We start from the raw sequence: 27,878 nt of genomic DNA, 5'->3' as shown, positions 1-27,878 counted from the left end.
GGAAGAGAAAGCCACCTGCTTTTGAACTGAACTAGTGCTGCTGCCTCATTTGTAACACCACAGACCCACCTGGCAGCACTAACACATCCCAGGTATCGTTCACATCCTCGGAAAACAGACTGCAGTCTCCAGCCCATGTACGTTGCCCGTGGGAATCTGTCATCCCTAATTCTTATATAAAACATGACGTATTCCTCACAAAACATTCTGAAGTACAGAGTTTTTGGAGTGTAAACACGGTCATCTTGAAGTTGGAAACCTGAAGACAGAAGTTACAACGAACATGTAGTGTGCAGTCTGTCTCCACCCTTTTCCTGTTATACAACAGTTATTTATGAATTCCGAGGTGGGAACGACAACAGATAAGGGAGTGGAAGTCAGAGCCTGCAAGCTGTGATGCATGCTACATATGGATATAAATACTCATATGTTTAAAACATATTTTTTTCTTATTTTCATCCTCACAAAGTACTCATTTTAGCTTAAATGGAAAAGCTTCCAACTCTAGCTTCCCGAGTTACTGCGCTAAGCTAGCCAACCACTGAAAACCCACAAGTATAATCAACTATTTGGTATTACTGAAGATTCAGTCCAAGTCTACACAGTGATATTGGCAAGAAAACAAAACAAATCTAACAGTGGTGATAAAAAGGAAAGCGATGAGCTTCAGTCTAGAATTAGAACCTATGTACCTTAAATTTGCTTTCCAACCCTAGGGTAGTATAAAAAACTTTTGGTGTAAAAAGCCCTTTCAGACAAGTCAGAATGCACAGGAAGCTCCTGCCGTGAGACCACAGGTACAAAATCCTAAAGTGATGCATGTATGTCAGAACTGTAACAGATACAGTCAAAACAGGTAGAATTCAATTCCTGAGATCTCGGCAACTCTAAGTGTGTAAAACCAACACATTCTACAGCAGTGATATACCACTATTAAAGATGTATATTATGAGCGATAATATATTATTCTGGCAAGCAGAATACCTTAAAAGCCTAAAATGCTTTTTCCTGAAGAGCAATGCGATGCAATCAACCCTAACCTGTGTTTTCACCAAGGGTCCAGCTGTGGATATACCCTCCCTTTACAAACACGCACCCCACTAGCAGGGCACTAGCGAGGGCAATGAGCCCTCATGATCAGTACTCTCCAATCCATTGTCCTTCCATCGCTGGGTGTACAGAAGAGAAGAGAGCCAGCTCTGCACAGCAGCAGGGTGAGCCTGGTGCCAGCACTGGGAGAACCACGGAGCTCAACATGATGGAAATGGCAAAAGATGTTTCTCTCCTCTCTTGTTTAAAACCCATGGCCCATGCTTGGTTTTAGGATAAGTAAACTCTTGTGCTCTAGGCTCATGACATTTTTATGTAAACAATGCAGAAGTTAGATCCCTTATCTGTTGAGCCACTTCAACTTTTGTTGCACACCCACCACACCTGCAGCATCAAACAAGATCAGGAACACCCAGCACCAAGACACTGCTCAGGTGCTCTTCATTCAGCACTGCAGCAGGCATGCTGATATTCTCATTAATATTGTTTGACTCCTGCTATGCCCACTACAAAGCTTTCAACGTATTGCTTTTATTATTGTATTAGCTACCTAATCTCCTTTATACATGCCCTCCCACACATCAAGAACAGGACAAAGGCAGAGGACACTGTGATATAAAATTTTAATACACAGTTACCAGAGTAAAATGCAGTTTATCATCATAAATACAGCAACAATGATGAAATTGAAAACAACACGTTGGTATTCCTGATAATTACACTCAAAAGCTTCTATGAGCATGTGCACCCAGGCACATAAGGACGACTTGTCTTTCATTTTAATTTTTTTTCATCGGCAGGCCTGATCACGTAAACTGATCTCAACAGCGCATGCTTACATTCATACAGGGCCACGGGGAGGTAAAAACAACACAATCCAATGGGCCTGTAGCACAGCACACCTGAAACAGCACTCCAATCTGATCGCACACTGAGCAACACGGACCTCAGTAGCTTGTTCTCCCATTTATTGTACAACGTTTAGTAAAGAAGCCTGAAAATACGATTTAGAAATCATTGTTGTATTATATTCTTAAGCTTGTTCATCTAATTTTCCGCTTAAACCTTGCTTAAAACTGTTCTCCTGACAGGTTACACAATCCTCACTCTCAATTTCAAACTCTTCATAGGAAACGTGCCTCGGAAACTAGTATGCAGCTCTAAAAGACTTACCCTGGTGTCATAAGAAATGGAACTGTTAGGTATTCCATTATACACATCTTAGTCCAAATAGAAATAGCCCGTTACGACTTCCTGTTACAAAGCACAAAGGCAGATGAGGAAGGTCTGCTGTTGCTTTAAGAGTGGAAAGATGTTCCACTCAGCTCCTGGAGATGAATGCAGGGCCAGTGTGCACACTCCTGGCTCACATTCCCGCTACTGGACAGCAGCAACGTAGCTCTTCTTGCCTTAAGAGCAGCTACTTTTCATAGCGTAAGTTTGTGTGGAGAATTCCTGGATTCGGATGTGTTTTGGTAAATTGTTTTGTGATGTTTCCCTGCCAATGAGACAGTTAAGCCTCTTGAAGACAGAATAACTAAAAGCCCTCGATGTGTCTTTATCTCTTCACACACATGTACGTACTTCTTAAATGGAGAATGTGCTATAGCAGAAAGCTAATTGTTTAGAGATTTGCACAAATTAAGCCCCATTCCTTTTCTCTGCCTATTTCTCCACAAAGACCTGGAATCCAAATTCCTGTGAAGCAACCCTGCCATTTGCACAGTCACAGCCTCTGCCTCCTCCCTCAGCCAAAAAAAGCCACAGACAAAGCTGCAGGTTCGTTAGTCATGGTCCAGGTCACGCAATGGCAAAGCAGAAAATTACCAGCAGCACTTTATGTCAAAACATGTATTGTTATCAATCATTTTTCAGGGTCATTATGAAGTACTTCTTATTCATCCCCTGTTTCTGAACCTACCAAAGCCCAAGCACAAAGTGTACTCACCAGCCATTAATACCTCGATAATGGGCAAACTGGAAATGAATAAAGCCTATGCTGCTGCATGAAGAAAAAACTATAAGAGGACCGAACCTAGAGCAGAGTTGCCACATGATTGAGGGAGACTCCAAGAAGGCTCAGCACTCCAGCATCCTCTTCTGCATCACACAGCCTCTGGAGAGAAGGTGGCTCTGAAGGAGCTAGCCCAGGACCAAAGCTAGAGCTTCTGTCCTGGAGCTTTAACTGAAGACTGGAAGGACAGCGATGTTTTTCTCCCCTGACCATCATTCCTCTCCCACACTGCCATCCCTCTGCCCCTGCCTCATGCCCCATCCAGCTGCACTCACTGCCATCACCAGTGCCTCCACCACCTGCACAGCACATCATGCCAGCTGGAGTAATTTGCATCTTGCTCTGGATGGCATCACACTAAGTGAGATTAATCACTATCTAATCCTATAAGATGTTATTTACTCTGAGATACACTCAAAATGAGAGGCTTTCACCCGGCTGTAGGAAACTCTAACTAATGCATGTACCATAACACACTGCATTCCATGCAGTACAATTCCATTATTTGGTGATCTGCACATGCAACACTTTTCCATTTCTCACAATTTTTACATTTTCTTGCTGTTTACAGACAATGCCATTTTTTCATATCCACAATAGGAAGGCAGCATCATTAATGTCAATCTTGCATGCCACTGCTCTTAACAGAGTGAGCTTGGTTGACTGATTTACAAAATGTAAAAAAGATGAGGAAAAAGTATTTCAAAATACTAATAATGGAGCCGGTATTCACAGCAAACAGCAACACAGTAGAAAAGATAATGTATCTCAAGATTCCAATTTACCTTACAATACTCTCTAGTAAATAGCAGCTCTCAGCAGACAAAGAAGAGCTGTAAAACCCTTCCCTACTTCTTCCCCTGTAATTCAAAGGCCAGGCAAACTCCGAATTTGCCTTCAGAAAGAACAAAGTGGGCACCAGAACCAAAAACTCTTATCATTCTTGACTGCACAGAATCTTGCGGAGACCTGGCTGGCCGATGGAGACATCTGTGTTATATGACCTGACATGTGAGAAAAAGCCTGGACCAAAGGTTATCTCTCTCTTTATAAAGGGATTAGCGTAGCTAGGCATAACATTTTGCGGAGACCAGAGGGGAAGGAGATGCAACAGCTTACGTTTGAAAAATAAAATTAAACACCTAAACTGAAAGCCACTCTTCATTTTGAACCCTTTGTCTGAAGGCAAAATATAGTCCACTTTATGGCTTTGTAAAACAGGAAAAAAGAGAGGCGCCAGCTCGGAGAGTAGAACTTATCCTGTTGGGTTTATCCTAACTCTTGCAACTGGGATGCAATTTAAAATACACTTCAAAGTAACAAAAGTCCTTTGAGCTGGAATGTCCCCAAGTGCTTTTGGAGCCAGCTCACAGTACCATGGCCATTTTGCAGACACTAGAAGAGTCAAGTACATCCTGTTTCCAAACACATGCCCCACCACAGCCAGGACCAAGCTGCCTGCCCGCTCTGCTGACCTCATGTTTTGGTACGGCAGCACCGAGTGCTAATACCTGAAGCCAATGTGAACTCTGGGTGCCAAGCGGACATCAGAGAAGTGAAGGCACTCGTATGAGATGCTGGAAGGGCATGAAGGGATTAGATTTCTGCTGCAACTCCTGGGAGAAACATACAGCTGGCGCAAACTGCCCCAGCACCTTTTGTTGCTGCTGTCAGCTGGGCATCTCTTTCCCATCTCCAGATTTCCACGTTTCCTGCCTTCCTATCAAATTCCTCTCCTCAAAGTGTGCTAGCCAGTATGTAATTACATGTTATCACAGCAGTATTATCAGCTGGCGTCTTTCTCTCTTTTGGTTTGTTTCTTTATTACTTTGATAAGAAATTCAAATAGTCACTGAAACACGGAGAGCAAGCTAGATTGTGTATGTAAATATTACCGCTCCCAGTAGAATTGCAGGGGAGCTTTGTGGTCCTCAAAGTAGATACACTCTTCTCTTCAGCTGACCGCAGTCAGTAGAAATGCACTGGCTTTCACTTAGCATGGTAACAGCAAAATATTATTGAAACACATTTTTCTCTTTTTTGTTTTTATAGTAGATATAGTAGTTGGAAATTGGAAACCAACTATCACTTTCAAATGAAGAACTAGAAAAATTTCTAATTTTATTGCATCTCTTGCAAGTTCCTTAGCATCTTCTGCACCTTGGCCATTGAAGACAAAAGCTCCTCACACTAATGTGTTCTTCTATGAAATCCCTCCTCTGACAGAAGTGAACAGAATTTTGCCAGTGATTTCATTAGTATCAGCATTTTACCCAAATACCTGCTCCATCTGCGGAAGGAAGAGGGAAGAACATCGTATCAGCATAGAAGACACAGCTGAGCCTTCCCTGTACTGAGGTCAACAGGCCAGGTTTAGAAAGCACATCATTAAAAAGAACAAAAGCCTTGGTTTTCATTTCATCGTACAACTTGTTTTCAGATCCACATACAAACCTTCAGACTTTAGCAATGGAGAGTTTGAAGACATCAAATAAATATCTGATTTTACGTATTGTACATCTCAAAAAAAAAAACCCACCCTTTTTATGGTGTTGAATTTCAGGGATGCAGAGAATTTCTACACTATTGCTCACGATCCACCTACTGCAATCTCAAAACCTTACCGTACTTCAGCAACTCATTGCTGCTCTGGGACGCTGCAAATTGCAACGAACCAGTACATTCCAATGCCAGCTTGCTACAGACTAAGCAAAAGCTTTCAAGTAAAACTATGTTATCTAGTGAGCTCCGTTAACAGTACAAATAGCTTTGAGGTGCTTACACCACAGCTACAACTATGGAATATTTCATTAGAATAAGTGCAAAAGTTGCACTTATTTCAGCAAAAACCCAGTACAGCTGCAAGTACACTCAAAATTTGTCAAGTACGGAGAGAGTTATTATGTGACTTCAAAGTCCATAAAATATGGTGCTTACCACTTGAAAAGTATTTTCTTCCCCTCTGGACCTGAGGATCTGTCATCACAGGTTCCTGCTAGCAAAGTCCTACTTTAAGGTAACTTACTCAAATGTACACAAACAATGAAATATCAGCCTGAGCAAGGGGCTCAGTCTGCATTCAGAGCAAACCAGCAGGGCTGACCTTTTTGGCCTCGCTTCCTATGTCCAGAGCAGACCCCAGCGTGGTCATTTACCTGCGTGGGTACCCAGCTCCAGCAGGCTTCAGAAGGCCTGAAGGAGAAGGGAACACCTTCCCTTCCACCCACTCCTCAGGAGGAGGAACACAGCACTAGGCATTTTGTCACTTTTACACAAAAAAGCTTGTCCTTTCCCACAAGGACAGAGAAGCAGCAGGCCAGGCCTGCTGTACTCAGAGGTTCTCAAGACCAAACTGGAAAAAGTTCTGAACTACCTCCTGACCTCAGAGCCTCCTGCCTCCAGCCTGTACTGGGCTTTGTGCTGCTTGCGGTGCCTTTCAGCTGCCTCATCCATCCCATGACCACCATCTAAGAATGTCATTTGTTTGACCAACAAACTTTTGACATCCGCCTTTCCTAGTCTCATTCCAGCTTTCCCCTCTCTCGCAACTCCCTTGAGACCTTGCTTCTTCCTGCATGCCTTGGTTAGCTTCCAAGCTGCTGCAGGGCCAACCTTCCACTGTATCACAATGCCAACTTCTTGGTTCACTCTGAATCACTCCACCATCCATCTCCGTGCTCCCTAAACATTTTGGATTAAGAAGTACAGTAAGTCCCAGGAATTCAAGACCTATCCTCTCATTTAACTGACAACACAGGAGTGGCTCTGCAGGTCACCATCATGGCGTCATGGACCTCGGCCTGTTGGCCCCCAGATGTTCACTTGAAAAACACTCACCTAGTTTACTGCTTGCCTTTTGCAGCAAAGGTTTGAAAGGAATGAATTGTTAAGTATCAAAAAGATGAACAGGGAAAGAAGCACGGGAGCTACCTCTTCCTTGCCTTCAGGAAGACAGCACTAAATAAGTGTATGCTTAGTTCACAGGAAGATGTACCTTGCAGCTGAAAAACTAGAAATGCTTTACAAGCCTGAAATCTGAAGAAAGCTGGTAACTCACAGTGTGGAGAGCTTCTATTTTCCCTGTCATTATTTGAAACCCAGTGTAATGGCAACTTTTCTTATTTGTGACTGGATTGTAATACAAAGCACTCAAGTATGAAAAGATAACACCAGCGATGTTTGCAACCCCTATAGACAAGCAACATTATAATCACAAGACGATTCCTTCCTCTAAAGCAAACTAAGACAAATGACTCTCACTTAGTTTTATGAGAAGAACGATAACAAATAAGCAACTCTGTTTTCCCAAGATGGAGGATAAGTTGTACAGCCAGAAGAAACCTATTCCAATTATTAGTTGTGTGAGAATCAGATCTTTTCTGCATTGTGCCCCAGTGTGCTACTCTGTTGCTTGGCCTCCTCCAGCACTCCTTTCCAGGCATCCAATAACCCTTTGCTTTTACTAAATGCAGTACTGAAACCTGCCAGAAAATGAGAGAAAGAGACTGTTCATAAAGTACCAACTGTCTGCTCCCTGCGAACTGGCAGAACTGACTCTGCTTGCATGCTTAGATTAAAATCACTAACAGTGAAATAGTGTACGCAGCCGGGTGCTGTTAGCGCTGCGTGACTGGAGCACTCCTGTGGGGGAAGGCAGCAGGGCAGCCTCAGTTTTGTTTGCTTGTCTGTTGGTTTTAACGGACAGTCTCATTTACGATATTAACAACAGAGTCTACAGGGAAAAAAAAGCAGCATACAACGCTTACTAAACTCTTTGTTAAGTTCAGTGCCACTTCGGATTGGATCCCACTTGTTTACCATCGATTACATTCCAGAGCAGTTTTCCATACGGGATTTCTCTTCGTACCCTTTAACACCCGTTGGCTGGTCGTTTAAAGCAGAAACCGAGGCACATCAGGACAGCCCGTATACTCTCAACGCGGACAAGCAGGACTCTGTGCCGGTCGCCCCGCTCCGGACCCCTGGAAGGCCGCCAGCTGCAGCACCTACACAACGTCAGCGCTTGTCGTTGGCCGAGCGGCAGCTGTTTGGCCCCGCACCTAACTCGGGCACTGCACTCGCACCCCGCACGGAGCAGCGGCCGCTCGCACTCCCCGGGAGCCCCGCGGCCGCAGCCTCACAGGGCACAAAGGCCCCATTGATCGGAGTGCACCGCCCGGAGCCCGCCGGCTCCGGGAGCGATGCCCCGCGCTCGGCTTCCCCGCGGAGCGCGATGCGAGCGGCCCGCAGAGACGCGCAACTTTCCGACCGCGCCGCGCGGAGCAGGGCGGCAGCGAGGCACGGACCGGGCGCAGCAGGTGCCGCGGAGACCTGCGGCGGTGCCGCACTCACCAGAATGCCCATCACGTCGGCCCACAGCTGCGCGAACGCCTCCGAGGGGCCGCTCTCCGCCGGGCCGCCCGGGCCCCGCTCCCCCTCCATCCCGGTCCCGCCGCCGATCAGCGCCGGCTGCCCGCCGCCGGGCCGCCCCGCCCCGCCATGCCGCCGCCCCGCTGCCTGCCGGCCCTCAAACTTTCCGCCCGGCACCAGGCAGCCGGCGCTACCGCCGAGGCAGCCAGGCCCCTCCTCCCGCCCGCCCCCGGGCTACGCCCGCCGCGCATGGCCGCTGAGGGGTCCCGCGGCCCGGGGTGCTGCCGAGGGTCTGTCCCGGGCACACCTGCGACGGCTGCCTGGGGGGTACTGATGGAGCTCCGCATTGCCGGGGGAAGGAAACCCGGCAGTGGTTGTCCGTGAAGTACAGGGCTCCTTCGGTAAGGGCTGTGGAAGCGTTGACTCCTACACTACTTCCCCTCCCCCGTATTATAATGAAATTAAAAAGTCATTAATTACAGGCAGCTCCCGCTTCTTAGCCAACAGTCTCTTGCCCGTGCAGGCACACAGGTGCGTTTGGGACGGCACGTTCAATCGCAGCACCGTGATGTGCCCGAGCTGGGGCCCGGGGCTGAGCCCGCAGGCACGCGAGGCAGCTCCGGACCTGCCACGGTCCCGTGCCCAGGGAGGGCGGCTCTGCCCGAGCCAGCTCTCAGCTCTGGTGTGCATCGTTACACTTAGAAATCGTTGGCTGCTCTTGAAAAGCTGCCCGTTCGGACTGGTATTTACTGGAAGCACCTGTCTGCACAGGGGAAAAAAAGTTGTGATATCAGTGGGTGTGCAGCTGCCACGCATTGGCCAAGCATTCAAAGTGCTCCCATTTCAGGGTGGCTTGCAGCATCCCCCGTGTCTCTCCAGCTGCACTCACTCTCAGGCCAGACGCCGGGTGCTCCCTCTGCTCCCCAGCCCCGCACCCACAGCCCAGGAGCAACAAATGACACCATCTGCTAATGGGACCAAAATAGTTTTGCAGAAAGTATGAAGCAGCAGCAGGGTGCCTACGTGCTCCTCACTTTCTCTCTGCCTTCCTACTCATGCTCCTTTTCTGCCCTCAAAGCTACCATTGCCTGCTTTGCTGTGTGGAGCACCCTGCTAGTGCCAGAACAAAAAGCTGGTTGAAATCATAGAATGACTTGAGTTGGAAAAGACATTAAAGATCATTTAGTTCCAGCCCCCTGACACAGGCAGGGCTGTGAACTGCCAGATCAGGCTGCCCAGGGACCCATCCAACATGGCCTTGAATGCCTCCAGGGATGTAGCATCTATAGCTTCTCTGGGCAACCTATGTCAGTGCCTCACCACACTGTGAATGAAGAATTTCTTCCTAATGTCTAACCATCTTTTAGTTTATAACCATTCCCTTGTCCTACCACTATTAGACTGTGTAAAAAGTCAGTCCCTCTTCTGCTTATAAGCTCCCTTCAAGTACTCAAAGGCCACAATGAGGTGCCCCAGGAGTCTTCTCCAATCTGATCCAGCCCAGCTCCTTCAGCCTTTCTTCATAGGAGATGTGCTTCTTTGGACCTGCTCCAACAGCTCCACATCCTTCTTGTGCTGGAGCCTCCAGGCCTGGACATAGTACTCCAGATGGGGCCTCACAAGCATGGAGTAGAGGGGGACAATCACCTCCCTCTCCCTGCTGGCCACTCCTCTTTTAATGCAGCCCAGGATATAGTCGGCCTTCCAGGCTGCAAGCACACACTGCTGGCTCATATCCAGTTTCTCATCCACCAGGACCCTCAAGTCCTTCTTCGCAGGGCTGCTCTCAAGGAGTTCTTCTCCCATGCCTCCTTTCCCAGCAGCTGCTGTGCAAAGCAAGGACATAGACTAAGCACTGTGTTACAACAGCTACTGCTGGTGTTGGGAACGGTAAAAGAGAATTATGCCAAGAGAAAGTGCCAAGGAAACCTGTGATGGTGTGCACATTAGGATATATGTGTAGGACATACACTGTGTAATTTACCACATTACCTACTAGTAATAAGAAATAACAAAAGCCTCCAAGTAGAAATAAAACCCCTGCTAACTGACCTTTCAATTGTATATGCCTATAAGCCTGTCGAGTATGAAGATAAGGTGTGCCAGTGTAGTCTCTCTGCACTTTGAGATGACTAGCATAATGCCAAACTGGTTTAATTAGTTGGAGGTAATTTAAGTAGCGACCATCTTGAACCACATACAGCAGTAATGCCAATCTACCTGCAAAATATCTGAGCAAGGCACTCTGTTCACCTCAATATTTAAATGACCTGTGCACCTCTTGCGTACACTGTTCCACATATGCTGCCTTTCTTATATTTTGGAGGCATGTTTTAAAAAAGCAAGCTGCAGCACAACGTCTAAGAAACCTCATTGCTGTGACTCACAACAGTGATTAAGATTAAGATCAAATAGGCAGAGCAGGCAGGCACCTCCCTGCCAATGGAGGTCATTGCTCCTGTGCAGAGATGACTCAACAAGTTGCAGGAGCCAGCCCCGAGCACCATGCTTCTGAGCCTTGTAGTGCAGGTACAGGAACTGGGTATGAGCCATGGTGATCCCAGAGCTGCTTCCTGAGCCATGAGGTCACTCCTTTTTGTGGAGGCAGCAACTGTCATCAGAGCGATGTGATGCATGGCTGTGGCAGTCTTCCCTTAGCCAGCTGACTTTAACACATCTGAGAGTCAGAGCCTTTGATTTTAGAAAAGGAAGATGAGGGAAGAAGGGATCTTGCCAAATAGCTCAACTCCAAAAGCAGTTGCTTTAAGGAACAAACAGACTTGAGCAAACTGCAACAAATCCATGGCAGGTTACAATAGCTACCATCCTCCATGGCCCTGCAATTACAGCATCTATTGCAATTCACCTTCAGACATTCACAAGATTCACTAACTACTTCCCTGCTCTCCTTCCTTCAGATTGCCCACCCATTTTATATTTCACACAGTTCCTCTATTTCAATGATGCCAGTGTCCTGCAGTGATAAATCCCAGTGGAATTTACAAAATCAGCTGCTCCAAAAACATGGGATTTCTCAAGCAAACAGGCACCCAGATCTTTTGAGGGTTTTGAAACTCTCTTCTGACAGCCACCCAGGCAGCACGATTTAGTTTGTTTACAACTACTATTAATTACAAATTTATTTCAGTTTAGTAAGTTACAATACAGTTTTCATTTCCATTTTTTATTTGTAGTTGCCCAGACAGTAACACAAGTGCCCACAAAACACCATGTTCTAGAAGCATGTTGTACTGCATCTATTTACGCTACCGGGCAGAAATAAATACAGACAGTTGTCTGAGATTTTGTGATTTTTTGTGTCCTGTTATCTATCATGCCATCAGCTGTACATGGGCGTGCTGGTAAAGAGAATTACCCGCTTCTACACACCAGACAGGATTAGCCAGTGTTGAGAGCACCCTGCTATATCCAAGCCAGATGGTCATGCTGCCAGAGGCCTAAGCAGAGCAGGACCCCTGCTCCAAGGTAAGGCGGTCCTACAGGAACTTGTCCTCCTTTTGTTATTGCAGGCTTCAGGAAGTGGCCTTCACCCATCCGTACTGTCTCTGTAAGCCCTTCTTCACGAGTGCAAGACTCCAGCACAAACCTTTGAGTCCTTCAGAGGAATCACAGAATCATAGAATTAGCTAGGTTGGAAAAGACCTACAAGATCATCCAGTCCAACCATCCACCTACCACCAATAACCCCACTAAACCATGTCTCTCAACGCTATATGAACACCTCCAAGGACGGTGACTCAACCACCTCCCTGGGCAGCCCATTCCAGCGCCTGACCACTCTTTCAGAAAAGCAGCATTTCCTAATGTCCAGCCTAAATCTCCCCTGGCACAACTTGAGGCCATTCCCCCTCGTCCTGTCACTAGTTACAAGAGAGAAGACGCCGACCCCCAGCTCACTACAACCTCCCTTCAGGTAGTTATAGAGAGTGATAAGGTCTCCCCTGAGCCTCCTCTTCTCCAGAATGAACAATCCCAGCTCCCTCAGCCGCTTCTCATAAGGCCTGTGCTCCAGACCCCTCACCAGCTTCATCGCCCTCCTCTGAACAGGCTCCAGGGCCTCGATGTCTTTCTTGCAGTGAGGGGCCCAAAACTGGACACAGTACTTGAGGTGTGGCCTCACCAGGGCTGAGTACAGAGGGACAATGACTTCCCTACTCGTACTGGCAACCCTATTTCTAATACAAGCCAGGATGCCATCGGCCTTCTTGGCCACCTGGGCACACTGCTGGCTCATGTTCAGCTGAGCATCGACCAACACCCCCAGGTCCGTTTCCTCTACACAGTCTTCCAGCCACTCTGTCCCAAGCCTGTAGCATTGCCTGGGGTTGTTGCGGCCGAAGTGCAGGACGCGGCAGCACTTGGTCTTGTTGAACCTCATCCTACTGGCTTCAGCCCAGAGATCCAGCCTGTCCAGATCTCTCTGTAGGGCCTTGCCACCCCCAGGCAGATTGACACTTCCAGCCAGCTTGGTGTCATAGGAAGGATCAGCATCTTCCCGTCCCACAGCAGCATGCACCACCTCACCACAGCGTCACAAAGCATGACACAGTGGTTTCAGCAAAGCAAAATATCCATCAAAATAAACCAGAAAAAGATGACATGTCATCCAAAGCAAATGATCACAACTGCTGGCAACCATGTAAAAGACTTTTAATTCAGGAAATCTACACCACAAACAACTTTGCTATCAGTTATACACTACAGGGAAGAGGCCAAGAGGGACCAGGCTGCCCTGGGAATTGGGTCGTGCCCTACAGTGCAGTGGTCACTGGGCTTTGTGGGTGCCTGGAGATGGCCTGGGGGCAGTGACTTCCTGCTCAGAGGCCTGGTAATTAGCTCCGTGTGCACAAACAAAACACAGGCTTCTCAGCATTGCTGCCACCACCCTGCCTAGTACATCAGGTCTAAATTAGAGCATCAAAGCTTCAGAGAAATAAATGAACAAACAGTTTTCTGCACAGAGCATAGAAGCAGGAAAAGGGAGAAATTAAAATTCCAACTAGTCCCTGCAGGTGACCCACAATAGCCATGGAACTATCTTAACACAAGCTAATTATGATGCAACATGCTATTAGCAATGATTCTATCTCCTTTCTGCCCTCCCTGTTTACCCGTGGTAGAGTTCATCAAATTGAAACATGCAGAGTTTCACATCACAGCCTTTAATTTGAACTGCAACCCTTACCAGCTGCACAGTCCATCCCATAAACATACAGGTCCACACTATAACAGTTTTGTTGTTGTTGTTGTTTTTTAATCTTATTGTCCTCCATCACCACTGTCAGCTGCAGGGGCAGCAGCCGCTCTCTAGCAGAAAGCAGGCATGCTGGTGGCTCTGCTCTGGGGCAGGACAGGGCCGCACACACCCAGCAATCAGCAAAAAAGCCATTGCTCCACCTCAAGTACTCTTGGTACATATGGATGTAAATTATAAGAGTTAGGTCTACTGTGTGCATTTCCACATCTCACTGCTACTTTTTCCTATGTTCCTGAAGTGGTAAGTGTCAGCATCCTCTGCCAGTTAGGAAATAGTGGAAAATATATCCAACTTAAAATGCAGTGCTTTAATACAGAAAGTATTTAGATCAGCTACACCTTGCTGTGCAGTCGGAAACCATCACTTCACTTCAGAGCTGAGCGACCACTCCCCATGTATTGACCCCTGATGACTCAGAGCACCGTGCCATGCAGCTAGAGCAGCAGGTTAATATAACCAACACAAACCAGATGGAGCTCAGGCTACGTACTGCTATCAGTAGAAAGCAGTTACTAGCATTGAATTACTTAATTCTGGTGAAAGTCTGGGCTCTCCCCATCACACCAGACCCATCGTTCCCCCGGACACCTGTACCCTACTAAGTTAAAAAATAAGAAGAAAGAGATGCACACCCAGGGAAGTCATTCCAGCAGTCCTAGCACTTAGGGCTGGCACCACACGCTGTAGATTGTGAATACAGCTCAGCATGGCAGGCTTCAAAAATAGTGGGTGTGACTCTGAATGACAACTCATAAGGAAAAGAAATCTAAGCCTAGCACACAGCAAGCACTTCTGGAAAGGTACCTCCTGACTCACAGGGAAACGGAAGGGCCCACATCCTCTATTCCTGCACACAGAGGTGCTCCACAAAGGCCTCACATCCTGCCTGACTGCCTTCCGCTGCGTAGGGCACAGTGTTACTGTGAGGCATGGTGCTCATCCCAGGGACACCACGGCCACGCTCCTGCCTCGAGCGCAGCTTGCTGCCCCAAAGCCACCTGCAGACCAGCGCTCCATCCACCTCCCTTGATGGTGGGCACTGTCTGGACAATTCCCAAAATATACCAGGACTCTTGCTTTTCATATCAATTACTTCTGCCTTCTCCACCCAAACCCAGCATCCTCCCTTTTCAAGCACCGTGGCAAAGATACCTCTGATACTTCGGAGATTATTTCCTATCACCGTTTATATAGCATTCATTTTCTGTTAGTATTTTTGCAGCACTTTCTACAAAAAGTTTTATAAACCCTAATTAACTTTTCAGACAGGAGTTTAGCATCCTTTGGGATGTCTGGGTGCTGCCTCTAAACTGTAGTTCACAGGAGCTTGCTCAACTTCTTGCAGTATTTTGTAAGCATCTGCTACAAAAGATGCAAACAATTTTTTTTTTTTTTTTAATTCCTGTAGGAACTTACAAAATCCACACAGACAGAACTATTTAGCTCTGCATCCTTTGGCTGCTCTTATCTCAAGTTACTTCAGAACTGGGGAAATGAAAGGAGAAAAAGCATGCCTCAGAACTGGGAATAAGGCCTAGCCTCTCCTTTTTCCAAACATGGTGTCCTTTGACTCCTTTGTTGAAGCTCTTAGCAAACTGCTATTGAAAAGGAGCCCGATCATCTCATCCTAAAGCACATGATAAAACCAGAATAAGGTACAAGCTAGTGGAGTGCGCTAGCTGCACATTTCAGAGATGCTCAGTGCTAACGCAAGTAGCACGCCAGGGCAGCTGCAGCAAGGTGAGAGGAGTGTGCAAACGCCAGCCTGCTGTGGGACTGTCTCCTTGGGACCAGCTCACATTGGTAAGGTGAGAATAGATACACCTCCAAGAGGCTTAGTGCCTCTCCCTTTCAAAGGGAAAATATCTTTCCTTAGAGTATTAAGTTTTTCAGGAAGAACACTTCCGGAAAACAAAACCCACTAACATCTGCTAAAAAGGGACTTAATTATGAAATGCAAATACTGATCTTAAGGGAAAAAAAAAAAAAACGTATCTGCTTCTTAACAAGGAAGAGATAAAAATTTACAGAGCTGCCCCTGGCAAAATGTTGCACTAAAGTCCATATGACACAAATGTGCCAATAGCTGAGACTTGGAATAAAAGAAAAAAGATTGTTTATTTTCTCTTCCAGAACAGACCACTTCCACCAAAAAGTCCTCTAGCACACGCCTCCCACACACTTCAGTGAACACCCATTCTCCTATTTACCAGCTAAATACTGTCCCAAACCTAACAAACCACAAACGATTTACTTAATTGCTTCTTTGAAGACTAACCCAGCACCCCTCTGAATAAGCAGCGCACCCCACCAAAAGCCAGACTCTCACTCCCACAGGGACTCAGCGCTGAGCTCAAACTTCATACTTTTTAAGCCCACCTGCCAGGTCACATAGATGTATCATTAGTGAAAGAGTAGGCAAACTTAATACAGAAACAACAACAGAAAAGACAACTCAAAAAAAATCTGCCTGATGATCACAGCTAGCCACAGATAAAAATAGGCTGGTAGCCAGTGCAGTTATTTGATACTTGCTCACGGATAGCGACAGTCTAGGGTCAACTACCTACCAAACATGCTCACTTCAACCTCTTCTTTCAAGGTCTGCTAGAACAACTCCATTATCAGAGCTTCTCTCACCGCCATCCCTAAAAACAGCTCACATTATCAGTCTCTGACAAATGCAAAGCACCCAGTCTTCTCTCACTTTCTAAACAGCTGTCCCATCTTTCGTCTTAAATGCTTCCTGACAGAGCCCTGCATACAGGATCAGAACAAAACATGGGTGTCCTCCTATCTCAGAGTTGTACCCTTAGGCTTTCTAGCCTGTGTACCACCCAGGGAGCCCAGACACCTAAGAGATAATTTATGGGAGAACAAACAGCAGCTGGCTAGCGAGCAGCAGGCAACCAGTTGCGTTACCAGTTGCAGTTTCTGTTGTAATAACAAGCATTCACAAATTTGCAGATGTCAGGATCCTGAAAATTACGCTTTCATTTAAATATAATGGAATTATTAAAGTAATACTTTTGGAGTGCTTTAGCTTCTGTTGTCTGAGTCATCAGGCTGCACTTAGTCACTTTTTAATACCTCTACTGGAAAATGAAAGCTGGAATTCACATTTCCATTATTAAAAAACAGCAACAAATTGAGGGTTTCACATCACCTGGCTCCAGCTGGTAGGATGTTAGATAAAACACCGAGCTGGTGAGGAAGTCAGGAGTATTCACGAGACTGTGACAATGCAGTCAAGATGATAAGCCCTAGTTTCAGCTGCGGCTGTAAACACAGGCAGGGGCCTGATTCCCTGAGCCCATGCTCTTCTGGCAGTGCCTTTCTCTTCATTGCCTCGTGAACTGTAGAGTCATTCAGGCCCCTCTCTCCCAAATCAGTTTGAAATTGCCATGGAAAAATGAACTAAAACCTGCTCTATGGTCATGAACAAGAGTTAGCAAGGAAGCGGAGACCTTGCTTGTCTCCAGGACATCTGACCTGGATGTTTTGTCTTCCCTCTATTGTAAATGACACACCAAATGTTTCACTTAATAAAATTTCATGAAATTTCATCAACAGAGAAAGAAGAGAGACATCTCTCCACACAGACACACCTGAAGTGCTATGCATTTTACCTCTACAAATTCATGGAAGGGACACAGGACACTCGTTACTTCTGTACCACACCAAGGTTGAGAAGAGGAGGGAGAATAATTCCAGAGAGCAGCTGCTTCCAGTTAGGGCAGCCCAGCTGGAAGGCAGAGGTGCCTGTCAAACTAATTAAAGTTAGGACAAGCTGTCCGTCTGAAACTGCAGCTTTTAAGCACTGGCCAACCCACTTCCAAAATGTAATTAAGAAGAAAAAAAAAAAAAGAAAGAAAAAAAAGAAGAAAAGAGAGAGACAAGTGAAAACAGGCTAAGGCATTGCTGAAAACGTACCTCCGAGCTATTCTCTCAATAAATATTTTGGGAAGTTTGTGAACAGAAGGATTATTGTTTTTGTGGTGGCGCGAGTGGGAGGAATTTACCCTCCACAACTCAAGCAACTGCATGGATGATGATACAACAGCCCTCGAGGCCAGTGAGCTAGTTACATTGGCTCCATGCTGATGAAGTTTTACAAGGAAGTCATTTTGTTTAAGTACATTTGGAGTAAGCTGGTATCGCTGGTTCTCAGAAAAATGAATCTTCATTTGCAAGGGTTTAATAATTAGGCAATTCTGTTTGAAGATGGCCAAAGACACTCCTGCAGTTCAGTGTGTATCCCATGGGCAATGCATGCCTAGCAAAAATTAATTGTGATTTGGATTTTTAGAAGTTATTGATGTACTTAATCCCAGAATTGCATCGCATGTTCCTTTTGACTTCTGCTGGAAGATGTAATTTATGAAAACAGATTTAAACAAACAGCCATCCCTTGGCTAGATGAAGGTTAGAGGGACTGGAGAGGATGCAATGATTATCTGTAAGCATGAAGGGTGTGTAAACACCAAGGGGAAGATCAGACTGCTCACGAAATCTCAAGAGGGTGTAACTTGGGGAAGTGAGATAAAAGTATGTGTTTTTAGGCCCTGAAACATTGGCTCCTAAAACGATGACATTATTTGTGTATTCAAAAGAAGCTCTGGACATTTTAGAAATCATCCCTACTTGTTACTGAGGACAAAAATATGTAAAAGTAGACTAAAAGGAATGAAAGAAAATTGCTGTTTTAGTGAATATGAGAAATAGCACCAGTAACACTCTGTCTTTGGGGCAATTCAGGTGACTTTCTGCAGTCACTGTATATTATCTGCCTTTTCCACCACTGAGAAGGTAGCAGCAGGGGTAGTGGGCCCAAGAGGCTCTGGGCTAGACACAATCCATGACTTAATTTCACATGGCCTGCAGCTACATAAATGAATTTGGGTGCTTTTAATGAATAATTTTAAGGTTCCTGCTAACTGGGCAATTGCCTAAGAAGACTGAAAAGCCTATGCAGCCCTTAAGTTTCTCATATTTGCTTAAAATTTCTTAGCTAATCTTGATTACATATGTGACATTTAGAGGATGTGTAAGAATATGATAAGATACCAGCATAGTATTGGGCCTTATGTAGATGATTTTCATTACTCACCAGCTTTCAATTTTTTAAATAGAAAAGTCCTGCAGATAAAGATGTTTCTTATATGCTTCTTATATTTGATTTCTTAGTATTATTTATTTTTACATGTAAATGGCATGAGGAGTCATTGTGAAGAAAACACTGCATTTTGACTTGTCAAAGAAACAAATTCTTTACAACCTAAAAGCATTCTCCAAATGCTGCAATGCCCTTTTATCTCTTTGCATTCTTTAGGTAACATCACACTAACACACATGGACTTCTCATGTTGGGAAAGAATTGCAATTGTTCTCTTGTACAGCTACTTAGAACAGCTTTCAATGTATCAAACATTACTTAAGCTTATGCCTTCTGTTGCCTGTACTTGCTCGGTTCATATTTGTCCACAGTCAGAAAGGAACTGAGCCAAGAGATCACGACCCAGTTATTTGCAGCACCCCCAACCTCTCACATTATTCTGATATCTAACAAGTTCAAATGCATCCAAAGACTTTGGCAGGACAGAAGCCACTTTAAAATAATTTAGCCCTTACTCTTTCCATGGGTGTATATATGCTGGTTAAAAAAAAAAAAAAATCAACAAATAAACTGTTTTTATCTGGATGTATAAGAAATGACTGTAACAGGCTCCACATGTGACAGACAATTCATGTTGGTGTCGAAGACCTAAACAGTATTAGTGGCTACTTAGTGTGCCTGATGGTTTCAAATAAGCTTAACCTGCTCCCATTTACCCACCAGTGCTCTGGCTTGGCTTTGAGATACAAAGATCTTGGCAGCAATAATGGCTGCTGCCTCCATCCTGTGTTCTCACTCCTGCAATGTAGATACTAAAGGGAGAATCCATGAAGAGGAGAGCTTGTGAAGGCTGAGGGAGGGCTCGAACAGGACTGGAAAGACACAGGTTCTATAAAGCTTTTTTCTACCCTGCATTCTTGTAAGAGTTTAAAAAAGCCAAATGGATTTGTCAAGAATTAATTGTGTCGCATCAATCTTATTTCCTACCTTGGAAGATAATTGGTACTGGATGAGAAGCAGCAGCAGCTAAAATACATATTGAATTTAATAAGGTTTCTACTTTATTCAACCCAATCAGCCAATACCATTATAAAGTCGTACACAATTGGTTGAGAACACACTTTCAGAGATTAGTTTCCAGTAGTCCAAGGCCAAAGTGAAAGAATATATTGAGTGGAGTTTTGTGGGGGACCTGTTTTTCAATATTTTAATTAACAGCTTGGCTAGTACATGCTCACTAAATTTACAGACCACAGAAAGCTCCGAGAGCTTGAAAATCACTGTGGAACATGAATCAAACATTTCATCTTGTTATGGAGTGGCGTTTCACAGTAGGCTGTGCCCAGTGCAGCCAGTGGAACGTACAACTCCTGCTCTGCTTGCCAGCTGTCGTGCTGGGTCACGCTTACACCCAGTGCACACCAGGCAGCAAGGCAGACACAGGCTACTGGGAGAAAATGTAAAGGGCTTGCACATGAACAGGGGGTTTATGAGCAGAGATTGAAAGGACTGGGATGCCATAGCCAAAACAGAAGAAGATTGCCAAAGAATAGGATAATAATTTTGAAATATGTAAAAGTTTGTGCCACTGAGAAGGAGAATACTCTTCTATATCTGCCAGGGATAGGGCAAGAATGAGCAGGTTTAATTGCAGCAGGGGCGATGTTAGGTTAAATGCCAGAAAAAGTTTTCCAACGGCAGGGTTCCTGCACGTAGTGGAATTGATTGCCTGGGGTCATTGTGGAGTCTTCATCACTGTCTGACCTGTTCTTGAGAACCTCCCAGCAATCATTTTGGTACAACTGAATCTGCTGTGGGGCTTGAAGCAGTCTAAATAACCTCCTAAGACTCCTTCCAGTCTTTTTATTTTCTTAATACTTTCTTATGTTTGTTTTAATTCTTTAAAACCAGTCTGTGAAAGCTCTATGTACAGCAGCCAGCATTTATTCAAAAGAATATCTGAATGCCATTCATGCCAAAAAGCCAGCACACAATGCCACAATTTATGCATTTGCTGAATTAGAGTCTATAGGTATCAAGGACGCCATAAATGGCATTGAAATGCTTTGTATACCAGTGCCACAGAAATGACTACTGACGCCTGGAGAACTGGAAATTCTCTGATTTTTATACTGACCAGATGATCTATCCATGAGTTTGCTACCACCTGGCCTGCTTTTAATATTACCATTTGCACAAGATGTTTGAGTGGCTGTGGCAACGTGTAACTGATATGATTGAGGATGACAGTTGCCAGAGGGACAGGCTGCTGCACAAGGAAGCCAAGAATCTCAAACTCAATTCACTTCATAGGAATAATCCTAGAAATTACAGCTGCTCAAGGGCAAGGGTTTTGTTCATTCATTTACACTCCAACTGAAATGCATTAAATGTTTCTTTGAGTATTCCTACGCCTCTTGGTTTTAGTGAATGACAGTCACCAGAAAATACAACCTGCCTTTCCAAAAGTGAAATACATGCCTGGTTTCTTTATAGAAGCAATGTTTTGGGAAAAACAGCTATCTGTTGGGACTTCAATGCTGAAAGTGCATTGCAAATGTGGTTATCCTGTGTAAATCAGACCTGCAAGGGAGTGTACAACCTTTAGCAGAAGTTGCACACACAAGAGTTATTCTGCATTATGTGCAGGACTTGAGTGTGATGCCAGTGTGCTGAGATTTGCAGAAATGGTTAGGACAGCTGCTTTCTTCTCTGAGACCTCCACAGGCACAAGGCTTTTGAAAGTCAGACCTCACTGAGCTTGGAATCCCCAAACTGGACATTGGCCAGTCTTCACTCTTCTGGGAGCCAGGAAGAGTGAAGAGACAAGGAGAGATGTATGCATTCACAGAGCCTTGAGACAGCATGGCAAAAACATCTTCACACATTCTACACATATTCAACTACATACATCATTATGCAATTGCATATACAGACAAGACTTCTATTTATTTAAGAATAAATGCTTACGATAACACCGAGGACTGCAAGTATGCCTAATATAATGTATGAAATCCAAGCCAACATCAAGTGACCAACTAGCCAAAACAGAAAATTCAGCAGCGAGAAATTATTTCCCTGGATTATTAATGCCCAGAACCTTTACAGGCCAGTTAACAAGCATGGCTCCCACTTTTCACCCAGTGGCACACCAGTTAAGTGCATCACTTACGAGGAAAAAGCTCTCTCCACAATCCCTGACCCATGCTTTCTGAGGCAGGACATGTAGAGAGAGTTATTAAGGTTCTGTCAATCAGATACAAGGTTAAAATGACATCCCATCTGCTCTACAAATGTCAAAGAGCTTGTGGCACCTGTCTGGGGAAAAAAACAGGAGAAAGACTTCACCACAGGTTTGGATACTCCTGTGAAACAAAGGGCTTCTTGTGCTAGTGCTTTTCACAGCAAAAATCCTCTGGAAAGTTTTGGAATATTTTGTGCAGTGGTATTTTATTTCAGTGGCTGAAAAAAAAGAAAAAAGTCATACCCTTAGATGTCTTACCACAAAACGCAGACTGAGATTTCCTGTAGCTTTGAAGGTGCAATAACCGTACCAAAAGTCTGCACTCATAGGAAAACATGCCCCCCTCCAAGTACAAGTGTTTAAAGAGGACTGCAGTTGGCAACTTACATTTGAAATACTTCATTTCCCTGCCAGGAGGGCCTAAACCAGTTCCTAGCAAATTCTAGGTTTGTATGTTGCAAAGGTACAATGTGAATTGTAAATCTCCCACTCACTTCCCCTGAACAAGAGCAGTTTCTGGAAGGGGGATGAAACCACCAGAGGTTTCCTTTCTTCCATCTAATCCAGATGGGACCCGGGAAGAGCCAGTCCCTTGTCCCTGCTGCATAAAAGAAACACAAGGTCTCCCTTGGAATCCCAGCACTACCTTCTACGACCTCTCTGTGCTAGCTGCTCATGCTTGATTTCAAATGTCGGAAAACGAATCCAATTTGCAGGAGAAATGGAAAATGAATGTTGACAGGGATATAGAGCAATAACCACAGCTTCTGAAAATAGCTTTTTTTTCCCCTTGGTTTGACTATCGTCTATGTTAAAAACAAACATCTGTGATCTAAGATCATCAGCGCTCTGACTTTATCACAGCTGACAATTACCTTGGCAACTGGGAAAGGGAGCTTTCTCCTTCCTAAGTGACTTGTTCTCACTGCCTGAACTTTCACGATGCCAGCAGTCTACAATTTGAGATGTCAAAAGACTTGTGGTAATAATGAATGACAATGCTACCGAAGTTGGAGTTGCTAAAGACAGAGGAACATGCCAAGTAAAATGAGAGCTTTTCTCTATGCTTAAGGCTCTGGAAAGTCTGAAAATAACTAATGCAGAATAAATCCAGGAATGGGAAATGACAGGTAGTGGAATCACAATCACGTTTTTCCTGACAAGTGTTTGCCCAAAAAGACCTTTTCTGTAGTTCCATTTTCTAAGCATGTTTTGTTACTCCATATATTATTCAGCTTTTAGCATGTATTAAGTGTCTACTGCAGAATGACCTGGTCTCCTTGCCTACAGAACAACATCCTTCTTATTCTAGTAAACACTCTGTATAGAGTAAGGGAAATTTCATGGTACATCTGAGTCAGAAATAGAAGATGAGGATGCACTGAGATGAAATGATTTGCACTGGGAAATATGGCAAATCAGCAGCAGAACCAAAAAGGAAATTGTGGTCTTCCTGAGCCTCAGTCCAGAGCACTGCTGGCTGGACCAGGCTGTAAATAGCCATGGACCAGCCCAGGCTGCTCATCACATGTTCCATGAGTCTAAGGAAGTGCAGATATCTTAGAAATTGATCTGTTTTGCTGGACACCTTTCATACAATCAGACATAATAGAAATAAACCTGTTAAAAACATTACAGCAACAACCACAGTAAACACCCAGCTGTAAGCAGACACTTGTGACTGGAAAGGGGAAATGCTCTGCAATAAAGCCTCAAACCATGTGAGGACGTGGGAGTGCTAGCTGGAGAGTGACACTTGAGTACTACACAGCACTCACAAAATGCAGTTTCACAGGAAAATAAATTGAAATATCTAATGCTTTGGAGGTGAACGGAAAGCCTTTTTGTAAGGAAACACGATACGGTAGGACTAAAAGATGCCAGTAATCCAGAGAACTTTATCAGCACCACAGTGACTTTCTGGAGTGGAGCACGGTGACAAGCAATCACATTTTAATTGTATTTTCCATGTAAAATTATATTAATGATGATTATAGATGAAGCTGAACCTACAACATAATGACCATTTGTTGGCACAGCGCTAAAGATTAAGAACCACGGAACATTCAGCCACAACCATGCAAACCTACATTTATGATAATCATGATAGAATTTTATCTATATTCATTTCAGGCTCTCTCAACTTTCTGGATCTCATACTACCCTTCCCTACTGAAAACTATATGCCAATATGTTGAAGGCGGAAAAAGAGGAATGAGACATTTAGAGTAACCTCACTACTGAAGTCTCCCCCATATGCTTGAGGGTGGTGAGATGCTGGAACATGTTGCCCAGCAAGGCTGTGGATGCCCCCTCCCTGGAAGTATTCAAGGCCAGGCTGGATGGGGCTTTGAGCAACCTGGTCTAGAGAGAGGTGTCCCTGCCCATAGCAGGGGGATTGGAACTAGATGAACGTAAAGGTCCCTTCCAACCCAAGCCATTCTATGATTCTAAGATATGGTATCAGTGAAGGAAATGGATTGCTGTTGAAAACTCGAATGCCAGTCTTCTCTGCTGTAACAGAAAGAAGCAGCCTTCTCTTATTTACAAGCAGCAATCCAGGTAACAAACACCATAAACTCACCATGAATTCCTAATACATCGCTTCTGATTTTCATGGAGTTTTGAGGCCTCATTAAGTACCTTAGTGAAGTCCTTGTAAAGCAATTAGGAACATTTCTTAGTTTTTAACAGCTGTACCTTCACCACATGGATTTGCATCTATGCAGTTTAGGAATACTTCGAAGTAAAATCACTTCTGCTGAGTTTCAACTAGTCAGAAATGACCAAGGTGAGTGATGGTATCAGATCAGTGATGAATCACAGTACACACCATCACGGACTCCCTGTTGAGCTACAACCCGCTTCAATGCGCCAGGCTCTGCTCCCTCCCCATGGGTGGCTGTACCTGTGGCCATGGGGCTGTGCTCACTCCCATGTCATGCTCTCCTGCTGCACGGGGAGTTTGTAGGTTGCAGGAGAGATCCAGCTGAGTCCCTGACTGCTGAGTGCCTGTTACAATATGTGAGGAATGGTACCAGCCCTGCTTCATTATAGTAAGCGTAAGGAGGTACAAACACTGCAGGGTGTTTCAAGTAAACAAGCATGGCAGTTACTAAGCTAGATCTATTAAATCAGCGGGATTGGCTTTTCTAATGCATTACAAAAACAAACCCAACCTTTTCTGGGACAAGCCTTTCTGCATATGTATGCACTTTTACCGACTTGGAGTGCACTCAGCAAGCCAGCACTTCAGCTGCACGCTGCTTCTGAAGCAGAGGCTGAGGACACTTCTGAAGGAGCCGGGTGGCCTTCCAACACCTTTGGAAACCCTAAACCTCTTGGTGCTGCCTGCCAAGACCAGCAGAAAGCTCCCTTTGTTGGCCTCTCTTTGTTCCCTTTGTTGACCTGCGTTGCCCTCCAGCTGGCGTGTGCCCAGGGACGGCGTGTGAGTTGGGCAAAGGAAGAGAGAAGTTGCAATATAGAAAGTTTTGTACATGCCGCATTGCCCCCCTCCTCTGTAGCAGCTCCAATGAGGAATGGCTGTTCTTCTCCCTTCTTCTCTCCACAAAGAGATTTATCCATGTAAGACTGCCCAAGAAATCCAAATTGCTGCTTTTGCTGCCTGGGCCCCTCTCAGTGAGCTGCTCCCCAGGCATGGAGCCTGGGGCTCACAGATCTGGGGCTGGCTCCTGAGGCTTGTCCTTCTCACCTCTCCCTCCAAGCAGAAAAAGTGAGGTCCTGATCCCTACAGAAAAGCCCAGGGAGGCTGGAGGGAAGCCTAGAGCCTCCCAGCCCCAGTGAGAAGCCAGTGGAAATCTCTCCTGCTCCTTCTTCCATAGCTCTGGCCTCCTTCTGGAGGGGCAAGAAGCTTATTTCCAAAAACTGAACAGGATGTATGCAGAAAGCATGCGTTCCTAGGGAATGGAGCACAAATGTAGAAAAGAAATAGGCGTAAGGGTGAAGGTGCAGGAGGCTCCCGAAACATCACCTTAGAGCCTACCAATCTGGGTGTAAAAGACCAGGCAGAAAGAGAGGTGCTTGTACACAGAGACTCTGGGGATGAATGTGTGGCTATGCAGAGGATACTGCCAAGAGCGCTTTGACTTCTTTGATAAAGTGATAATGATTCCCTGCTATTCTTCTGTTAACCATCTAGTGAAGAAAGACAAAAAAAAAAAAACAAAAAAACCCACAAAGAGAGTGACCTAAATTCTCCCCTCTCAGCCTCTCAGCCAAAACAGTGTGGCCAACAGTCAAAACCCAGGGAAGAGATGGAAAGGAGGAAAAAAAGTGCAAGCTGTAAGAGGAGAAGAAGGGTTCATTTTAAGGTCCTAAGAGGGAAAAGAACAATCAGCAGCTCAGAGTGGCAAATGCATGCAACACCTGTGTGCTGATGAAAGAGGTATGCAGGATAAAACAGGAGGAACTGGAAGTCTTAATGCATAATAAAATATATAATTTAACTGGCACAACGTAAACTTGTGAAGAATTCACACAGCTGAAACACTAGTATAGAAGGGTACAGCTTATATGGGAATGATGGGCATGGGAGAGGCCTGCATTTGTAATTCAGAGCAATCTACACTTGTTGTACACTCTGGAAAGACATAGCAGAAAGCCTCATTACGAGTCTGAGGGAATTAATTAGGGAAAAGCAGCAAAAGCCTGGTGCTGCTGAACACCCATCACAGATGGAAAAATCAAGTATGAGCCAAGGTGAGTAAAGGTCTTTTCTGAAGAGTCAGTAGTATCGCAACAAGCTGCTGTTAATCAGAAGGACTTTCTTCACCTACCCAAATGCTACCAAGAAACAAAAACCACAGGCTGCTAAGCACAGCTTTGATGTGCAAGTGAGGGAAAGTGGCTGGAGGTGGTAGTGGCAGACATAGCCTGGGTGTGAAGCAGGGAGAGATGAGGCTGGCTCCCTCCCCATGGAGGTGACACGTGACTGGGTCACCATACGTATGCCTACTGCTGGACTGCCCTTACCCATGGGATGCTGAAATCCTCCTGGCACAAGACTGGGAAAGCTCAGTGGCATAGACTGGGGCACACTGATGCAGAGGGTTAATGTTGCAGAAGACACAGAAAAGGCAAGTAAATGCTCAGCTAATGGCCAAAAATAGGTTTCACGGGGACTCCAGCCGGTCTTTCAGTCTGACCTAAATTTACAGAAAAATGCTTGGGAACAAAGAATGACATGCACTGTTTGTAAGCATTTCCAGATCTCATGCTCACATGCCTTTGTGAGAAACAATTTAAATTCTTGTCACATAAAGCTAATTTTCTTCAATAACATGATGCTATGCTTGTGGATAAGGAGGAACAGACAAGATGTATCTCCAGCCTCACTGAGTTCCTGTTGCTGTTTCACTTGGGACATTTGTTATCAGAATGGTCTACATGAAACCATATCAAAGAGTACTCATCAATAGTTCCTCGTCAAATTGGCACTTCACAATATTTTTACAGCAGGCTTGTTTAGGGGCCATTCACATTTTGAAAGCTGTGGCCCAGGTGTCTGTTTTGAGGCTCATCCTGGGCCAGCAGCCATCCTCAGCAGCAACTTGCAGCAACCTGCATGGAAGTGCGTGAGCCTGCAAGGGCCAGCCAAAAGCAATGAAAATCGTGAGTGAGTCAGACAGGAGCATGGTATGGCCTATCTTCTGATGAGGATGATGCTAACTGGTTTCTGTCTTTTTAGATTGTTCAAAGATTGAAGGAACTGCAGGCATGTTGGAGAGCATAATCAGATGCACAGATGGATATGGAAACTGGAGAAATGGGCTAGCACAGACAGGAG

The 27,878-nt window shown here is 45.1% G+C and overlaps 1 protein-coding gene across 4 annotated transcripts in view; it reads right to left on the bottom strand.

The window, feature by feature from the left end:
• Window positions 1-27,878, bottom strand: part of SASH1 (SAM and SH3 domain containing 1) — a 540,276-nt gene that overhangs the window by 115,079 nt on the left and 397,319 nt on the right. Inside the window, exon 1 of one of the 4 annotated variants that reach the window (XM_021389415.1) lies at window positions 8,417-8,566. The exons of the other annotated variants lie outside the window; for them this stretch is intronic. Coding sequence (XP_021245090.1) covers window positions 8,417-8,506 — 90 coding nt within the window. The 5' untranslated portion in view covers window positions 8,507-8,566. Of the gene's footprint in view, window positions 1-8,416; window positions 8,567-27,878 lie in introns of those variants that run through there. 4 annotated transcript variants of the gene reach the window in all.

The sequence above is a fragment of the Numida meleagris genome, chromosome 3 (assembly GCF_002078875.1).
Source record: "Numida meleagris isolate 19003 breed g44 Domestic line chromosome 3, NumMel1.0, whole genome shotgun sequence".
Lineage (NCBI taxonomy): Eukaryota > Metazoa > Chordata > Aves > Galliformes > Numididae > Numida > Numida meleagris.
Note: the sequence above shows the minus strand (reverse complement) of the source record. Positions and strands in the feature narration are given on the sequence as shown.